Source organism: Lepidochelys kempii, chromosome 5 (assembly GCF_965140265.1).
Source record: "Lepidochelys kempii isolate rLepKem1 chromosome 5, rLepKem1.hap2, whole genome shotgun sequence".
Taxonomy (NCBI): Eukaryota; Metazoa; Chordata; order Testudines; family Cheloniidae; genus Lepidochelys; species Lepidochelys kempii.
The window spans coordinates 4,948,695-4,964,964 of NC_133260.1; the positions used below are offsets into that span (position 1 = coordinate 4,948,695).

Below are 16,270 nucleotides of genomic sequence, written 5' to 3' on the forward strand. Positions count from 1 at the left end.
GAATAAGGTAGGGTGCGAATTTAAAGCACTATAGCTGTTCTGGAATCATGTGGACACTCTTGGTTCGGAATCAGTGTGTCCACATTGGGAGCTGTTTCGATCAATTTCCCTGCATAGTCAAGATCTAAGATGTAAAAAAGAAAGTCTCCCCGCACTCTCTTAAAGAGGTGAGGATTGAGTCCTGGTGTCCTGGCCCAATTCCAGCTCTCCTTTATTGCAAGCATCTCCTGGAGTTTCAGTTCGATACAATATTCTTCACTTGCTGGCCTAAGCTGCTGTACATTGCTTTTGTGCATTGGTAAAGAAGAGCGGTTTGTCCCACAACATGGCTGCACGTAGAGATGGCTGCAATAAACCCCTGTGCATAGTTCATGTAACTATTTATTTGTGAAAGGTGCAGTATAAATATTGGCTCCTTATTGCTGCATGAGAAACTCAAACATACTTTTCTAAAGAGTGGTGTACTTGTGAGACAGTACTCGTCGTGTACGCGTGTTGGCTTCGGGGACTCACTCTCGGTTCATTCTTGGCAAGCTCTGAGCAGTAAGCCCCCCCCCCCCCTTTTTTAAATAAAAAAAACTTTTGTTAAAAGCAGGGTTAGGAGGACATCTCCCTCGGAAACTCTTATTTTAATGGTACATTTTAGAATTAAACTCTGCACTAACGAACCAGAGGGGGCAACCCCCTTGCCAACAGGTGGACCAGAATTGCACTGAGTAGAGTTCTTTCCACTGGCAGCCATCCTCCCTCTCATCCTTTTTTTCCCTTCCTCCAAGAAAAAAATATACAGTGGCATCGTGCAGCCTCAATTAGCAGCTCTCTCGTTGTGCAGAACTCCCTGCGCTCGCCATGCAGTTTGCCAGGCAGCCAGCCCTGTGCTGGGGCCCACGTTTGAAGTTCGAAGCTCAGGAGCTCTTAAAGTAATGCACGAGACTTGATAAGCTCACGTGGCCACTTATCACTCTCGCTATGTCTACACTACCGCAGTAAGTTGACCTAAGTTACACTACTCCAGCTACGTAGCTTAAGTCGACTTACTGCAGTGTCTACACTGCACTGGGTCGATGGGAGACACTCTCCTGTCGACTTCCCTTACTCTTCTCGTTCGTAGTGGAGTACCAGTGTTGACCAGAGAGCAATCTGCGGTCGATTTGGCGAGTCTTCACTAGACCCGCTAAATCAACCCCTGGTGCATCGATCACCGGAGCATCAATCTGGCGGTAGTGTAGACATAGCCTCTGACTACCTCTACGCTGCAGCTGCTGGAGTAATTTCCAGCTCGAGGAGACATATATGCACTGGCTTTGATGATCGAGCTAGCATACTAAAAATAGCAGCGTAGCGGCAGCAGCATGGGCTAGCCACCCGCGCATAATCCTGTCCAAGACCCTAGAGAATGTACTCAGGCAACTAACCAAGCCACCAGTCATGCTGCTGCGGCTACACTGTTATCTTTAGCACCCTCCCTCGATCAAAGCTAGTATGTGTATATCTGCCCCAGCTGGGAATCACACCTCCCACTCCGGTGTAGGTGTACCCGGTGAGGCAGGGAAAGCGAGAGGCTTTCAGCAGCAGAAAAGGGGTCTGGAATTGAACTCCTGACAGCTGGGAAGGAAGTCTGCTTTGGTCCAGTGGTGGTGGGCGGAGGGCATTGGGAAGCGTTCCAGGCCTCTTGTTTGAGTTGAGAGGGAATTGAAAGGGTGTGGCACCTGGGGATGCAGCTGTGACTCTGGTGGGATATTTTTCACTGCTGGGATGTTTGGCAGCTGGGAATGGAAGGCAAATATGTCACATGTTCAGGAAACATCCTCCCATTCTGCACCGCTGGGGGGCAGGGAGTCTCAAGTATTTGACTGTTTGTCTCTTTGTCTGCAGCAGATCAACCAAGACTTGAACATCCAGCTGCTAAAGGATGGCTATCGGTTAGATGAGATCCCAGACGATGAGGACCTCGACCTAATCCCCCCTAAATCAGTCAACCCCACCTGCATGTGCTGCCAAGCCACCTCCTCCACCGCCTGCCACATCCAGTAATGAGGACGGCAGGCAGTGATCAGTGCTTTCCACTATAACTGTAAAACTTAACAGCCATTGCTTCCTCCTATGGTAGGACGTGCACCTCTTTGTGTTCATGGAGCCAGGAGAAACCAAAACTCCATTTTATGATTGATCGATGAGTTATTTTAAGCTATGGTTAACAGACATAAGCTGCTCCAAGCGCCATGCTGGAGCCTGAGCAATCGGCTGGTCTGGGAAGCTAATGCAAACGGGTCCAGTGATCCCTGGGTCTGGGCAGGCTCTGGGTATGGTTTGTAAGGTGGATGTACTGGATTGAGAAGGATCAGATGTGGCTGCAGTTAATCCTATCCGTCACAACTAATCCAACTGTGAGTTCAACTGAGTCTAAGATGTAAGGTCTTTCTAACCTGGGGAAAGGTCAATTTTTAATTCATTCACTGAAACTGATCAGTTTGTGCCAACCAAAATTGTACCTGAATAGGAACAGAGTGGAGTATTCTAGACTATGGCAGTGCTGCTGGCAAGGATTAATATACCCTAGGAATCAGTTACACACAAACAGAACATGTAAGTGGCATTTCATTCTGGGTTAATACCAAACTTTACTTGGACTGTCATGTCACAGATCTGATGTAACCTACTGTTATTTCCATATGAGATTAGCACCAAACAGATACAATTCTGTTCACAATCCATCCATGCCCCTCCTGGATTCATTTTACTCCCAGAAGTAAACATATCATATCCATTAATTCAATCCAGTCATATTTATTGGGTTTTGCCTCCAATGTTTAAGGGGAATTTTTGGGGCCCAGCTGCTGGCAAAAATCACAGTCCTTGTCCATTTTAGTAAAAAATATGTATATACCTAAGAAGAATCATAATGATACAGTCTTAACATCAGTACCAAAAAAGCGAGTTGAAGAAAGCACATGGTTTTTACAGTACACAGAGGTTCATGTTATCTTGACTTTGAGCCTCTTAGTTCCTACAGAAGAGATTTACCGACACTGTACTTCTGTGCATTTAGTGTTGCCATATGTTAGCAGGATAGGCAATTTCCAGCAACAAGAGGATTGAGCAGGTTCCCATCATGAGACGCACAAGGGAAACTGCTGTCATCCCACCTCTGCCCTATTCTGAGCCAGCCGTAGCTTGTGTTACGGCTGTGCCAGTAGTGAAGGAAGAGTTGTCTTTGCACAATGCTGTACGTGTTCAGGAAACTGCATATTCTTCTGCTTTGTCGGGAGGGACAAAGATTACCAACCTTGCTTTTAGTGCTTGCTTCAGGTTTTGGCGATGAAAATATTGGAGGAAAACGAAACCATTTTTCCAGTTTAAACTTCTTCTGGGAATTTCTTCAGAATGCAACACATATGCTTAAATTTCATCTTCCTGGAGAATATAAAATCCTTGCGTAAAAGTTAGATGCAGTCAACTGAATCTTTAAAAGGACACTGTCAGCTGCTTTTAATAGCTTTAATCGTTGTTGGCTTTTACTCTGTGTATGGCAAGATGCTGCATAATCTAGTGGTCAGAGCACAGGATTAGAGCACAGGGGCTCCTAGGTTCTAGATCCCAGCTCCACCACTCGCTGGGGTGGCCTTGAGCAAATCACTTAAACTGTGTTTTCCCAATCTGTAAAATGGCAGAATACTTACCTACCTCACAGGACATTGTGAGGATAAGTTGCAGTTGTTTATAGCACTTTACATCTGTAAGTGCTAACTGCCCTTTGCAAATCCTCCGAGACTTTTGGAAATCAAATATTCCCCTATTGATCTTGCCCTTTTTAATCACTTGGCAACTATTGAGGTGGAAGTTTTCCCAAACGTTTCTAGAGAAGCACAAATCGTCAGCCATTGTGTGCCCATTTCATCTATGATGCCAGCAGAAATGATGCTCCACTTTGGGAATAACTAGGCAGAAGAGGAGCTCTCAGAAAACAATATGTGTAGAAACAAGCTGGCTTTTGATTCTTGGGCGTAATGAGTGGGGAATGTGGCTAAATCTTACCCAAAAAAAAAAAAGGTCAAATTCTGAACTAAAATTATTTGACAGTGTCCCTTTAAAGGGCTATATTAATACAGGCTTTCAGACTGCTGACTAAAACTTTATAGACTGGGACTACATAGTGTAGTATTCATACGAACACCAACATCTTCATCATATTCATCCTCTGGGGCAGTGTTCATCATGTCAAGCACAGCTGCTCAAACTTTGCCCAACTGGGAGCATTGCCTATAAGGGGTCTGGTGCCCCAGAGCTCTGCACCTACTTTGTATTTAAATACAATGGCATGGCCTGTGCCAGACTACAGGTCCCGGCATGCAAAGCCCCTGTCCTTGTACCGAGCGTGAGCTTGTATGCAGCTCAAGGTGGAGCACTGCATGCTGGGATTAATAGTCTTCATAGGCTGCCCCACCATATTAAAGAAGAGACCTCACCTGCTGATGTGATGACTATTGCCCCAAGTTAGCAGGAACAAATGCTTTTATTTCTTCTGGTTTAAATTTTTTTCAGCCTCCCGCCCCAAATGTCCACCCCACTCCACCCCCAGCACACACACACCCCACCTTTTAGGCTGTGAAATAAGCACATGCTTCCAGTTTAACCCTTTAGGATCTGCGTGAGAGAGATGCTCAGTGTTTGGGGAAGATAGGAGGGAGGTGAAGACTATGTTTAAATATTAATTACACTACAAGTACTTTCATGGGATCTACAAACCATGCTACATGACGGGTGCTTTCTACAGATGTAAGGAAATCACATGCTGAGTTTGTTTCATTCCCCATTCGCAAAGGGGTTTGGTTGTACAAACAGCTGGCTTAGCATGATCAGTACAGATCCATAAAATGGAAACTTTTGGCTTCTCCTCACTCTATGCTTTGTGTCCATGTATTTCACCAGGGGGATAAACTAGACAGGGTAGAAAGAAAAGCAGTTATCAATGTAGGGTTGGATTCAGGAAATGCATTGAGAAAATGCACACGTGGCTATTATAGAAAGTTGACCAATAATCCTGCTCCACTACAGTTTCTTGTGCAGAATATGAACTTGTTGCTTTAAAAACAAAAAAAAAGAGAAAAAAAAAAACTATGGTGGAAGGTTGGGGAGGGGTATTAATCTGAAAAATGGCCAGTTGAGCCTGGCTCTCCCTACATGGCCTCATGTCCCAGACTTTGGGTTCAGTGGATGGCTTCTCTTATCTCATGCCACTCAAAGGGGATTAAACTATGCCAACAGTTCCTGGCAATGTACCTGGTGATTCTGTGGTGCTGTTTCTCAGCCCCAGGAGACGAGGGAAGAAACAGGAGGATGTCCCTCACTTTCCACTTCAGCTGGAGAACACATTCATAAACCTGCCAGAGTGTTCTCGTGCCAGCAGACTGCTCGAACGAGAGCACTTGATATCCCGATGCATCCCTTATTTCAAGGTGACTAGTCCCACTAAACCACCTGGCGTTCTCAAGAAGAGTCTGACTTTATCAAAAGTCCCATCTTCTAATCCCAAACCCTCGAGGGCCACATTACAACCCCACACAGGGCGAAAGCCTGTGTCCCCATTTGCTGAAATTATCACACAGATGCTGTTTGCCTGACAATTTGGAAAATTCTCTTATATTGACTCTTGGGCCCCACAAATTTATGTCCACTTGATGCCTCTAAAATCAAAGCCCCTCTGCTTGATGCATATTGGGATTCTTAATTTGTCACCATAAAACAACGGAATTTGATCACAACCCTTCCTGTCTATCAGGTGTTAACTTCCATATTGACTCGAGTATGTGAGGCCTCAGCGTACAGATTTGGCTCGCCGTCTGGGATGAAGACTGCCCCGTTTCCGAAGATTAACACCATAAATAGGGAATCTCTACATTTCTGCCACACTGGGATGAGCAAGTAACAGTCTGTGTGTGGTGCGTTGCTCCCTTTGAAGGAATATATACTCCACCAACCCACTGTAAAGTTCTGTCTACCCTCAGTATTTGTGAGTCACCTATACTGATCATCCTTGTATCTAAGCACCTGTATATCCTAGTATGTGACTGGATGCAGGGCCGGTTGGGACCAAGTTATCTTCCATTAGCACAATGTCTTGCAATATAGTGTCCAAAATGGGATGATTCAGATTCATTCTAGTCTGACTCTTCTTCCACTTAAATGCCACCAAAAGTGATCATGTAGAAGAATTCAGTTGATGCACTGAACTGTCACATAGTCTGAAGTAGGGTTGCCAACCTTCCAGGATTGGCCTGGAATCGGCATCAATTGCCCGGTGACTACTGAAAGCAATTTGGGAGATTTTAATTGGATATTTTAAGAAAATGACATTGTCAGGTTGGGGGCGGGGAGGGTGGAATCTCCTGGAATAGCTTCAGTCAGAGTTGGCAACCCTATTCTGAGGATCTCCATGTCCAGTGCCCTGGACCATCAGGGTCTAGGAGCACTGTAGAGGCTATTGATCAGAGCAGCATTACGAAGCTCTGGAGAGGAGCCAAATACCATCTCAAAAGGAAGAGGGGGTGTGACAGGAAGTCTTAGGGTTTTTAGAAGCAGTAAAAAGGTGGAGAAATCTTTTGGAGTCAGGAAGGGAGGGCAGGGGAGTCAAGTTGAGCTGGGGGGGAGAGGGGGAATCTTAGCTGATTGACAAACTGCTGTCATCTTGTAATGAGCTTGGCTCACAAGCTTCTCAACCACTGCACTAACTTAGCACTGCACACTGGAAAATGGAGCGGAGGGGGCTTCCTGGTCCACTAGCCAGTAGCCCTGCTTCAGTCCTCCTGGTGCCCTTTTTCCATGTTGCAGGTACGTGTATGGAGATCTTTGGAAGGAAGGAAGCTTGATGTCATCTAACTAGGCCACTGGCCCTAAGCTTGTCTGATGAGATGTTTTCCCAGCTATGAAGCCAATCCTCACGGAGGGAGAACCCGCCGAGTCCTTCTCTGACGTATGTTGCTTGCCCCCATTACTTATCTGGATTGTATTTTAGATGTAGTATCCTCCAGCTAGGCTCGTCTCTGTAATCTCTTCCTCTGCCCTTTTTGCCAGCATATTTATTCTGTCAGCCCATGTGCCTTTGGGTCTGATGTGCTACTTTGGCTGTCTTGTCTGTACCTGCCTAGAGCCTGAATAAATAGGTCTGGCAGGGGTAGCAGTGAAGCAGTGTCCCCACTGACTGGACTTGCCAGAATAGCACTGGGCTAGTTGGGCTTACCCACACGGTAGGCCAGACTGCTTCTCTTCAGCTTCTGTATCTGCCCTCCAACTCCCCCATCCCAGAGGGGGTGTTGGCTTCTCTTCAGCTGCATCCCGGCTTGCACCTTCATAGCTCCGTTGCTCCCCAGAATCCTTGTGTCGTGGTGGTTGTGGCACCTGTTCTGAGGTCCCATTGCAGCTAGTGCAAAGGAGTCTGGGAGGCTTGATAAATAAGCTGCTGCTGTACATGACTGAGCAGAAACGAGGAAGAAGCTTTTGAAAGAGGACAGGACCCAGATGAGCGCCAGGTGGGTTGGTGGGAGGAGAAAAGGAGGCAGTGATTGGGGGTGCTGCCAAGTGCCTTCTTAAGCTTAGGGCAGGTCCTGGTTGTCCAAACTAATCTGCTTCAGTAAGGGGCTGTTACAGGCACGATGCAAATCTTGCTTGCTGCGCACGCACTGGAAACCAACCCGAAAGCCAACAGGGGATGAAAGATGCTAACTACAGAAAATCCGCTAATAATCTTAATGAGCAGAGTGGTGTCCTGACCTCTGCTACACACTTGCTGTGACCTTGCCTCTGTCCAGGGCTATAATTCTATCTCACAGGGGTGGTGAGGCTGCGTTTATCGTTGTCGGGTGCTTTAGGATCCTTTGGCGAAAGGTGCTAGAGATGACAGGTGAATTTAAAACTGTCAGATTTCTTTTAAAAATCCAAATCCACAAAGAGCAGCGGTGCAGCTCCCCGTCCCTTTATGTAGCGGCTTCTGATGTTGCAATGTGCCAGAAGGCCTCAGGGTGGAGGCTAATCGAGATAAAACCACACTGGGGAGAGCTGTTTGGCAGGGGTGCCTTTCCTGGTTATAGAGCAGCTGGCACTCGCGAAGCTAGCTGCCCAGGCCTTGGCTACTGCTGCTCCAGCTGCGTGGAATGTGGGAGCATGTCTGAGAGCCCGGCAGCGCTGTCCATCGTCAGCAGGATGAAGGCGCGGAAGAGGGCACATGGATGTACCAGCGTGGGGGAGGTCAAGTTGGATGAATTGACCAAATGGTGGAAATGAGCAGCACAGCAGCAGATCTGATCTGTGAGGGAGTTTCCGTGGGAAGCTTCCTGTGTTGTTTTTTCTGTGCATATAACAATTTAAAGTATAAATTCAAACTTTCCTCCCTCTCTTGGCTTTCAGGTTTGCTCGCTCTCACTCTCTGGGCACTCCCTTCACCTTCCATTCTTCCTCCAAACCCGCACTGAATATGGCTGCTGCTATGCAGAAGTCAATTTGCCTTGTCATCTGAGCATTGCTTGATGCAGCACATACGGGCCATCGCCGTATGCCCGGCATTTGACTCAAAGTTAACTCATCCTTGCGCCACCCCTGACTTCCCTTCAGAGCGGACACCAGGATTCAGGAGAGTGCTTTTCTTTCTCCTGCCCTTGACCCCTGTATAAATAGAGCAGTGTATGGAGCTTCCCAGGCAGGGCCTTGGGGAGGGCGGTATGGGTTACATTGTTTAGATTTTTGTGATATAGGAGCCTAGTGGAGGGTAGTAACTGTAAAGGACCTCTGGAGTGTGGGTGTGGTGTGGTATGTTACAAGCTCACGCAGTGCCGAGTCCATAACTCCTATCGAAGTCAGTCAGTTGCTGGTGCTGAGGCCTGTGTGTGCCCCTCGTGGGAGGGCGTAGTGGCACTGGGAGATAACGACTCTGTTGCTCGCCTTCGCTGAAAGCACGGCCTCTTTCACGCCGTGGTTCCCTGCGTCTGAGGGTTTGCTTCAGACTCTGAACTGCGTCTCATCAGGCAATCCGGCCTGTGTTCCCAGAACGGCGAATGTGAGCACGGCAGGGACAGCGTTCATAACCAGACAAATCCAGACCCAGAAAGGCCAGTGGCTTAGCCTAAAAGCACTGTGAACTGGAACAGTCTACAACAAACTAACAGGGGAGCATCTCCGACAGACAGGATACGGGCACCTGCTCTTTTCTGTGGTGCTCGGTGGTACCTGAAGCTGGTACCTGAAGCTCAAACGTTAAGCCCATTCCTTTGTGTTGTGTAAGGTAAGTTGCAGTGATAAAGGCAGTTTCCAAAAAATGTGAAACCACGTCTCTGGGGGGTGTTATGTCACCATCTGCCCTGCAATGCTGGGTGCCTTCAAAGCTGTGTTTGACAACCCTGATCCCAACAGCCAGCCTACAAGCTTGCAGGTTATACCCTGGCTTCCAGTGCCCAGCTACTTTTTGCAGGGTGACCCCCAGCACCCTCCAGTCCCAAATGTTCCCCACATTGTCTGCCCTGTAGTGTCCACTACACCAGGGTGGCAATTTGCTGGGGTCCCCAGAATTATGAGTTACTGTGATACCCCTCTCAGCCTCCACAAGTGTGAGTCTGCCTACTGCTAAGCTGTGTGACAATTGACACACCAGCTTGTCTGCCTTGCCAGCAAACTCTTCAGGACTCTGCCAGTCCAAACCTGGCCTTGCAGGTAACAACAGCAAACCCCAGCTCCCGAGTTCCCTAGAGACGTTCCCCTGCAGTGTCCAGCCCTCTCACTGGACACACAGATGTTATTGTTCATTGCTCCTTTAAAGAGCAGCCCATCGATTTAACTGGGGTTTCACAAACACTCTTCTTTCAATCACAGCACTAAACTGGATTTATAGTAGAAGTAAAACACGTGTATTAAACAAAGTCATAGTTTTCAGTGTTACAAGCAAACGAAAGTAAAAATGTGCTTCTGAGACTGAAACTGAACTTCAGCAAGTTACAGTCTTTCCCTAAGCAGGTTTCTCGGGGACTTCAGCTGCTTTGGTTGAAGGATCCAACATTCTGTGGTGGCTACCAGGATGGCTTCCTGTTTCTCTGCTTTCTCCCAGAATTCATTGACCCTGTTACAAGAGCTGGGAAGGATCCATGCTGGTCTTCCCTTCCAGTTGACTTCCCATGCCATCTCTGATTCAAATGTAAATAGGACTTCCATTGTTTTGATTCTATAATACTTAATTTGCATTGGAAACAGGCAGATACCTTCCCTCCTGTCTGGGAGAAAACCTGTTTCTCCCTGTGTTTGGTCCCAGACTTTAAAGGATAATGGCAGTGAATATCCATAATCCCTCATGTAGTGCTAATGAATACATTTCACACTGATATTAATCATCAGTGTGTCACAGGCTTTCCTGAAAGACCTTGCTTGCTACACTTTTACAATACAATGATATTATACCCAATCAGTTCCTTCAATTACTTATTGTTTGAAGTTCACCCACCCTGTCTTTATAGCCCCAGTAAACCTTTGAAATGTGTTCTTTGAAAAGTCAGCGCAGCCCAAGCTTCTCTCTCCTGCCGTGGTGTAGATGCCAGGCTGTCATCCCACAGTTCATTCATCCTGCTTCAAGAGGCAGGAAGGCTTCCTGGAGGGTGCTTTCTCAACCCCATGTTGAGATTAAGTGTCATCTTGTCCAGCTTGCTCTCCTGAGCGCTTTATTTACCTTGTCTGTAAATGTCCTTTTCCTTGTCTTTGGTCACATCTTGCCTAAATGACATGGGAGACACATTCAAGTAAGTGGAACCACATTCCTTTGTCTGGAACAGGCGTGGCTCAAACACCGCAGGCCAAATACATATTCAGAACACTTTTGTGGCATGTGTCTTATAAAGCCCTTTGTGGGTTTACTGTGCATACACCACACAGTGATTTTCAGGACCAACATGTTACCAGTTTGTATACTTAGATGTCAACTTTTAGATACAAATTATGACAACTATGTGTTAGGTGTGGTGAGTTTGTCAGGCCTAACACGCACAGCTGACACAGAGTAGTGAACCATCCTTGAGCCTGGGTGTCAGCGTCTCTCCTCTGCACCCATCTCTTTGGTATCTTGGAGTCTGTGACATCCATCGGACAGCAGCACCCGAACTGTGTCCAACTGAGAACGTCGCTGGCTGCTTGCTGGGGGGCCAAAGGTCTGCCAGCTGATTGGGATTAAGTGAAGGAGATTGCAATGGCCTGTGCAGACTGCAGGATCTCAGCATGAGTCAAACTAAAGAGTATCACATTGGGCTGGAACATTGCACTCGGGGACTTCTGGGATTTCCTGGGAGCTGCACTTTTGTACGAAAGGGAAGGTAGTCGTAGAACACCGCGACTTTGGGGGCTGCAGGCTGCATTTTGGCTGCTCCTTTTGGCCACCTTGCCATCAACGTGTGTCGCAGCCTTCTCCTGCAGCCGCAGGTGGCAGTTGCTCCCAGGATCTTCCCAATCCAGTGGGATTTACCTGTGGGAGCTAGTGACAGGTCCAATTCCATCTTTTCCTCTAGTGACATGCCTTAGTGCAAGATGGGTTTGCGTTTGGAACAAGTGTGTGTTGCTGATAGTCCCTGGTCTGTGATGCAGCTATTTCCATAGTAACAAATTATGATCTAAGCAGTGGAATTACATCAAGCGAGGGGAAGGTACAATGCAGCCTTTATTGCAATGCGGCTGTCTCAAACATGTCACTGGAAACCACCACAACAGGCACCAGAAAAACAAAAGCACCCAGGAGGTGCAGCAGTGAGATAAGTCCCATTCCCTGTAGGGACGTTTGTTCCATGGTTACTCATTTGATTCTGCTCTTCCTGATACTGCATTGTTCTGATGCCCAGACTGTATTTAACTGGAATTCCTGCTCTCTATCCCAGTCACCTCAGTCTCCCTACTCCTTCCAAAAGGATAAAGGAATCAATTTTTACCAGTTACTTTCCAGCTGACGTGCATTTGGGCTTTTAGCATCCCCCACCTCCCAGCTGTCTCTGCTCAACCTATCGCAAATTACTTGTATTGAAAAGCTCGCACAGATAATGGCCCAGGTGCATTGGCATCCAATACCTTGTGGGGGTGTAGCCAGTCCTGGCAGTTGCCAATCAAGGCAAATTAAAGTGGGCATTAGGCCATAGGGAGAGCCTACAAACAAATTGATGGTGGAGTGGCAGGAACCAGGTTTGATTTCCGTCCAGCAAACTCAGTCCCCTGGGGATGTCTCCTGTGTAATGTGTTGTGATGGTTACAATGGCTAACTGAACATCGGTCTCTCCCATCCATGGAGTAAGGCAGAGTCACCACTGGCTTTATAGAAGCAGAGGATCCAATTGAAATACAAGGCATACAAGGGCCTTGAGTTTCAGGCTGGTGGTTCTTTCATGTCTGACTTCCCCATGAATAAAAGAAGCACAGCATTAAAACGGACCCTGCTCGCCTCTCCCATGAACGGCTGCTGCAGCCACTTGGCTTGGCATTCCAAGTTTGTGCTCTGTGTTAGATGGGTCCAAACTTCAAAGTTCTGACCCAGATCCAGACTTCGCAGAGTTCAGGGAGATTTGGATCCGGCTCTTGGTGTGGGCTCATGTCATTATTACTTTCATGTGATAATGAATTTCTCGCTATGAAGGCGGTGGAAAAAATGAACGTTGGATTACAAGCAGTTGTCATCCTTCCTTCATGCTAAGGTTTTTCCTCTGCAGGGGAGATGTTTCCTGCTCATTTTTCCCTTTCCTCTCAGCCCCAAAGGCTGAGTCATGAGAACACCCTTTGGTCAGAAGAGATGTACATCTCTCCCTTCCAGGCTGTTCATGGAGTAAATCCGAGACGTCACTAGAGTGATACAGGGAGCTTCCTCCCCTGGGCGCTGTGTGCTATCCAGCTGGCCCAGGCACTGCCGGCTCATGAGCAAAGTCCCAAGTGCAGGTTCCAAGCAGGAGTTAGCTAACATCTGCAGAAGGTTAAAGAATCAAACTAAGCAACCAATATTGACAGCTGGCTCCTACCTGACATCGAGGCCTTACATTGTTCCAGTCACAGATGAGGTTACTTTTCTGCAGCGTAGCAGCCGGCAGCTCTGAAATGCTGATTTTAATCAAGACCTTAAATTAAATGCACAAAAAGCCTTTCAACTTTTAGGATGCTGCTGTGCAAATAAGGGGTGTTGCTTTCTCTTAAGCAATACTAGAGACAGATCTGAACCAGAGCACAGGATCCAAAGCCCTTTGGATTCAGAGGAAGTTTGACCACAGATCTGAACTCCAGGAGTCAGACCTACCTCTCTCCGTAGCACAGGTGGTATTCACATGTATTTGTAGGTCCCATGATTGAGATGCATGGTGAATGGTCAACCAGTTAGCCACTTGCTATGCTATGTCATAACCCATCTTGATGTGCCCTGCAAGGAAAGCAGACTTCCGGGTAAGGTTGTAGTTTCGTGGTTAGAAGGCTCTCATGAAAACTCTTAAGTCTCTATAAAGGAGAAGAAGTGGAAAGGTTTTTTTGCACATTTTTAACCATTTTTTACTCCTTGCGCAGGGATTACTGAGCCTTTTAAAGAAGGAAACGAACCGCCATTTTAATAGCATTCTAAAGAATTCTGAAAGCAGGAGTCATCTTGCATGCAATGTCGTTCTGTGCGGTAACATGCAACTTGCAAATCTCATTGTACATACTGTAGATGAGTCACCTTGTGCTCTGTGTGACGGGGTGGAGCAGGAGATAGGATGCTGACCATCGTGTGAAACAGCTACAGCTTCTCAAAACCAGAGAATCAGCCAAGGAACGGGGCAGAAGGGGAGAAAACAGCAGCAGCAACTGTAAACGTATAACTAGTTGTAACCGGTAAACTTTGGTATCCGTGTCCAGTGGTTAGCTCTAGAATTGCAAGCCTTGTTATACTGCACACACCCTCCATTCACACCTCTCCTTGTTTTCTTCATATGAACTAGTGATGAATGACATAGACTGTTGTATCCAAATGACTCTCAGATCAGTTCTGCCTCCTTTCCCACCCAAATCCAAGATGGCAAAGATAGTTGAGCGGCAAAAATTGTTGACCGTCACTAGTTTTAGTTTATTCATTGGGTTTTTTTCTCCCCTCTATTTTTAACCTTCTTTATCTGAATACACACGCGGACGCACACACACACACACATATATAGGTAATCATCTTCAAGTACTTTAAAGGGGTAGTGTAGAAGTCTCTTGCCATCTTCCAGAAGGCCCACCGGCACCTTGCGGACATGCACCTTACTAGAAATGTATTTGGTCGATATAGGTGAGATCTGGCATTGCCCTTCTTGCATACGCTACAGTTGACGAGGATCCACCCACAGAAGCTGACAGAAAGTGGCTACTGTTCCTTTTTATTTTGTGGCAGGAGACGGGAATTTTTTTGCACTAAGATTATTTGTTAACCTCAAAATGGCCAACTTGCAGGGTTCATTAATACCCAGGATTAATCTGATGTGGCAGAGTCCTACCCAGGCAGGTGTTTAGCCTTTGCATTCATCAAAATGGCAAATACCTTGGCTGTATCTATACAATGGGTCACAGAGTACAGTGGTTTGTAGTGGTGGTTTTTTTCCTTCTGTGGAATTAAACAGGCCTCTGCTTTCAGCAGTGTTGTATTGATCTCCATTGTTTATGAGTACAGAAGTATAGGAGAGCTCAACTCTTTACTGTGTCTAGACCCATCCTGAAGGTAAACCTTGTGCTCTGCATTAAAAACCATGTCAAAGCATTCCCAAGATATCAATTCACTGCATGAAGTCTGAGGCAGCGGACAACAGGAGGTGTTTGTGGGTCACTGGAATTGAACTCTTTTTTGGATCAGTTAAATGGAATTTCCTTCTCATGGAGAGAACTCCTGACCTCTCCATTGGTCTCAGACCAAGAGATGAATATCCATCCCTGTCTGGCTCTCGGATGTAGTGAAATGTAGCTGAAACTGCCAAATACAAAATGGCATTAAGTGTAGGGTTCAGCCTAACCAATCATTTAATTAGGAAGAAGAGATGATTTTCATAGCTTGGCCTTGTTCCACGTTAAGAAACTGCTAGTCATTTGGCACAGCCAGGCATATTAATGCCACGCTTCACTTGGCAATTTGGTTTCTTTCTAGTTTTGGTTTATTTCCACTCTGGAAGTGTCAGCCCGTATCTTCTAAAGAATGGGTTTTAATTTTCCTTTCCTGTTCAGAACCTGTAGCACACTGGTGTATTTCCACTCCCGTCTGTGTAGAGTATTGCCTTAAACAGATCCGTTGTGTTGTGATTTTTTTTTTTTACGGTCAGTTTTATGCATTAATTTATTTTAAAATGTGTTTTTTGGAAAACATGAAACATGTATAATATTTTTTTAACATTTCCATTGCAGTATTTATCATTGTTACTGGTTGTGTGTAGTGTAACAGAATTAACAATATTAAAAAGCATACATATGAAACCTGCGTCCTTCATTGGAAATAACCGTGCTGCCTGTTGGAAGAGGTGAGAGGATAGCAACAGTGGTAACGACATATATGTTTCTTTAAAACAACATTAGCTTCCCAGTATCTAAACATATCAGTTGTGCCCACTACCACTAGCAATGACTAGAGCCTGATTTTGATGGTGCTGAGAACCCAGAACTCATAATAAAGACTTAGACCTCTAAAGACAACTCAGACCATAAAAGCTGTAGTTAGAGCATTCTCCAGAATGTTCTGCCCCAGGAGCTACTGACAGAGTTAGAAGAGGGAAGTGAACAATGGGATTGAAATGGGATTACATATCTAACCATGGAAATGCTCACTCACAAATTCAGCTGGTCTCCAGACTCTGGCTCAAGAAGGAACTTCCCCCAGGGATATATTGGCAGGGACCACAGAATTTTCACTTTCTTCCGAAGCACTGAGTGAGAATCCACGTTTGGGATCCAGTGGGTCTGTCTCATGTGATCAGTTTCCTGCATGGTTGAGATAGGGTGACCAGATGTCCAGATTTTATAGGAACAGTCCTGATTTTTGGGTCTTTTTCTTATATAGGCTCCTATTACCCCCCACCCCGTCCCGATTTTTCACATTTGCTGTCTGGTCACCCTAGGTTGAGAGCTTTGGGGCTGTTCAGTGCTTCTCTTCACAGGCTCTCTCTCTCTGGAGAAGAAAATCCACCCTGTCGTTTTCTTTTCCACACAGACACAATTTTTTCTTTGTGGTGTTTATTAAGAAGTTTGGCCCAGCAGGGGTAGTCACTGCTCATTTATCTATCTGGGCGGGATA

General features: G+C 46.3%; 1 protein-coding gene across 5 annotated transcripts in view; it reads left to right on the plus strand.

The window, feature by feature from the left end:
• The window catches only part of FAM219A (family with sequence similarity 219 member A), a 140,948-nt gene extending 125,492 nt beyond the window's left edge, over window positions 1–15,456 (plus strand). For 2 of the 5 annotated variants that reach the window (XM_073343360.1, XM_073343362.1), the window contains exon 6: window positions 1,876–15,456. In XM_073343360.1, the coding sequence (XP_073199461.1) occupies window positions 1,876–2,034 (159 nt within the window). In that variant the 3' untranslated portion in view covers window positions 2,035–15,456. The remainder of the gene's footprint in view (window positions 1–1,875) is intronic. The other 3 variants (XR_012158828.1, XR_012158829.1, XM_073343361.1) reach the window with 3 other exon arrangements.
• The last annotated feature ends 814 nt before the right edge of the window (window positions 15,457–16,270 follow it).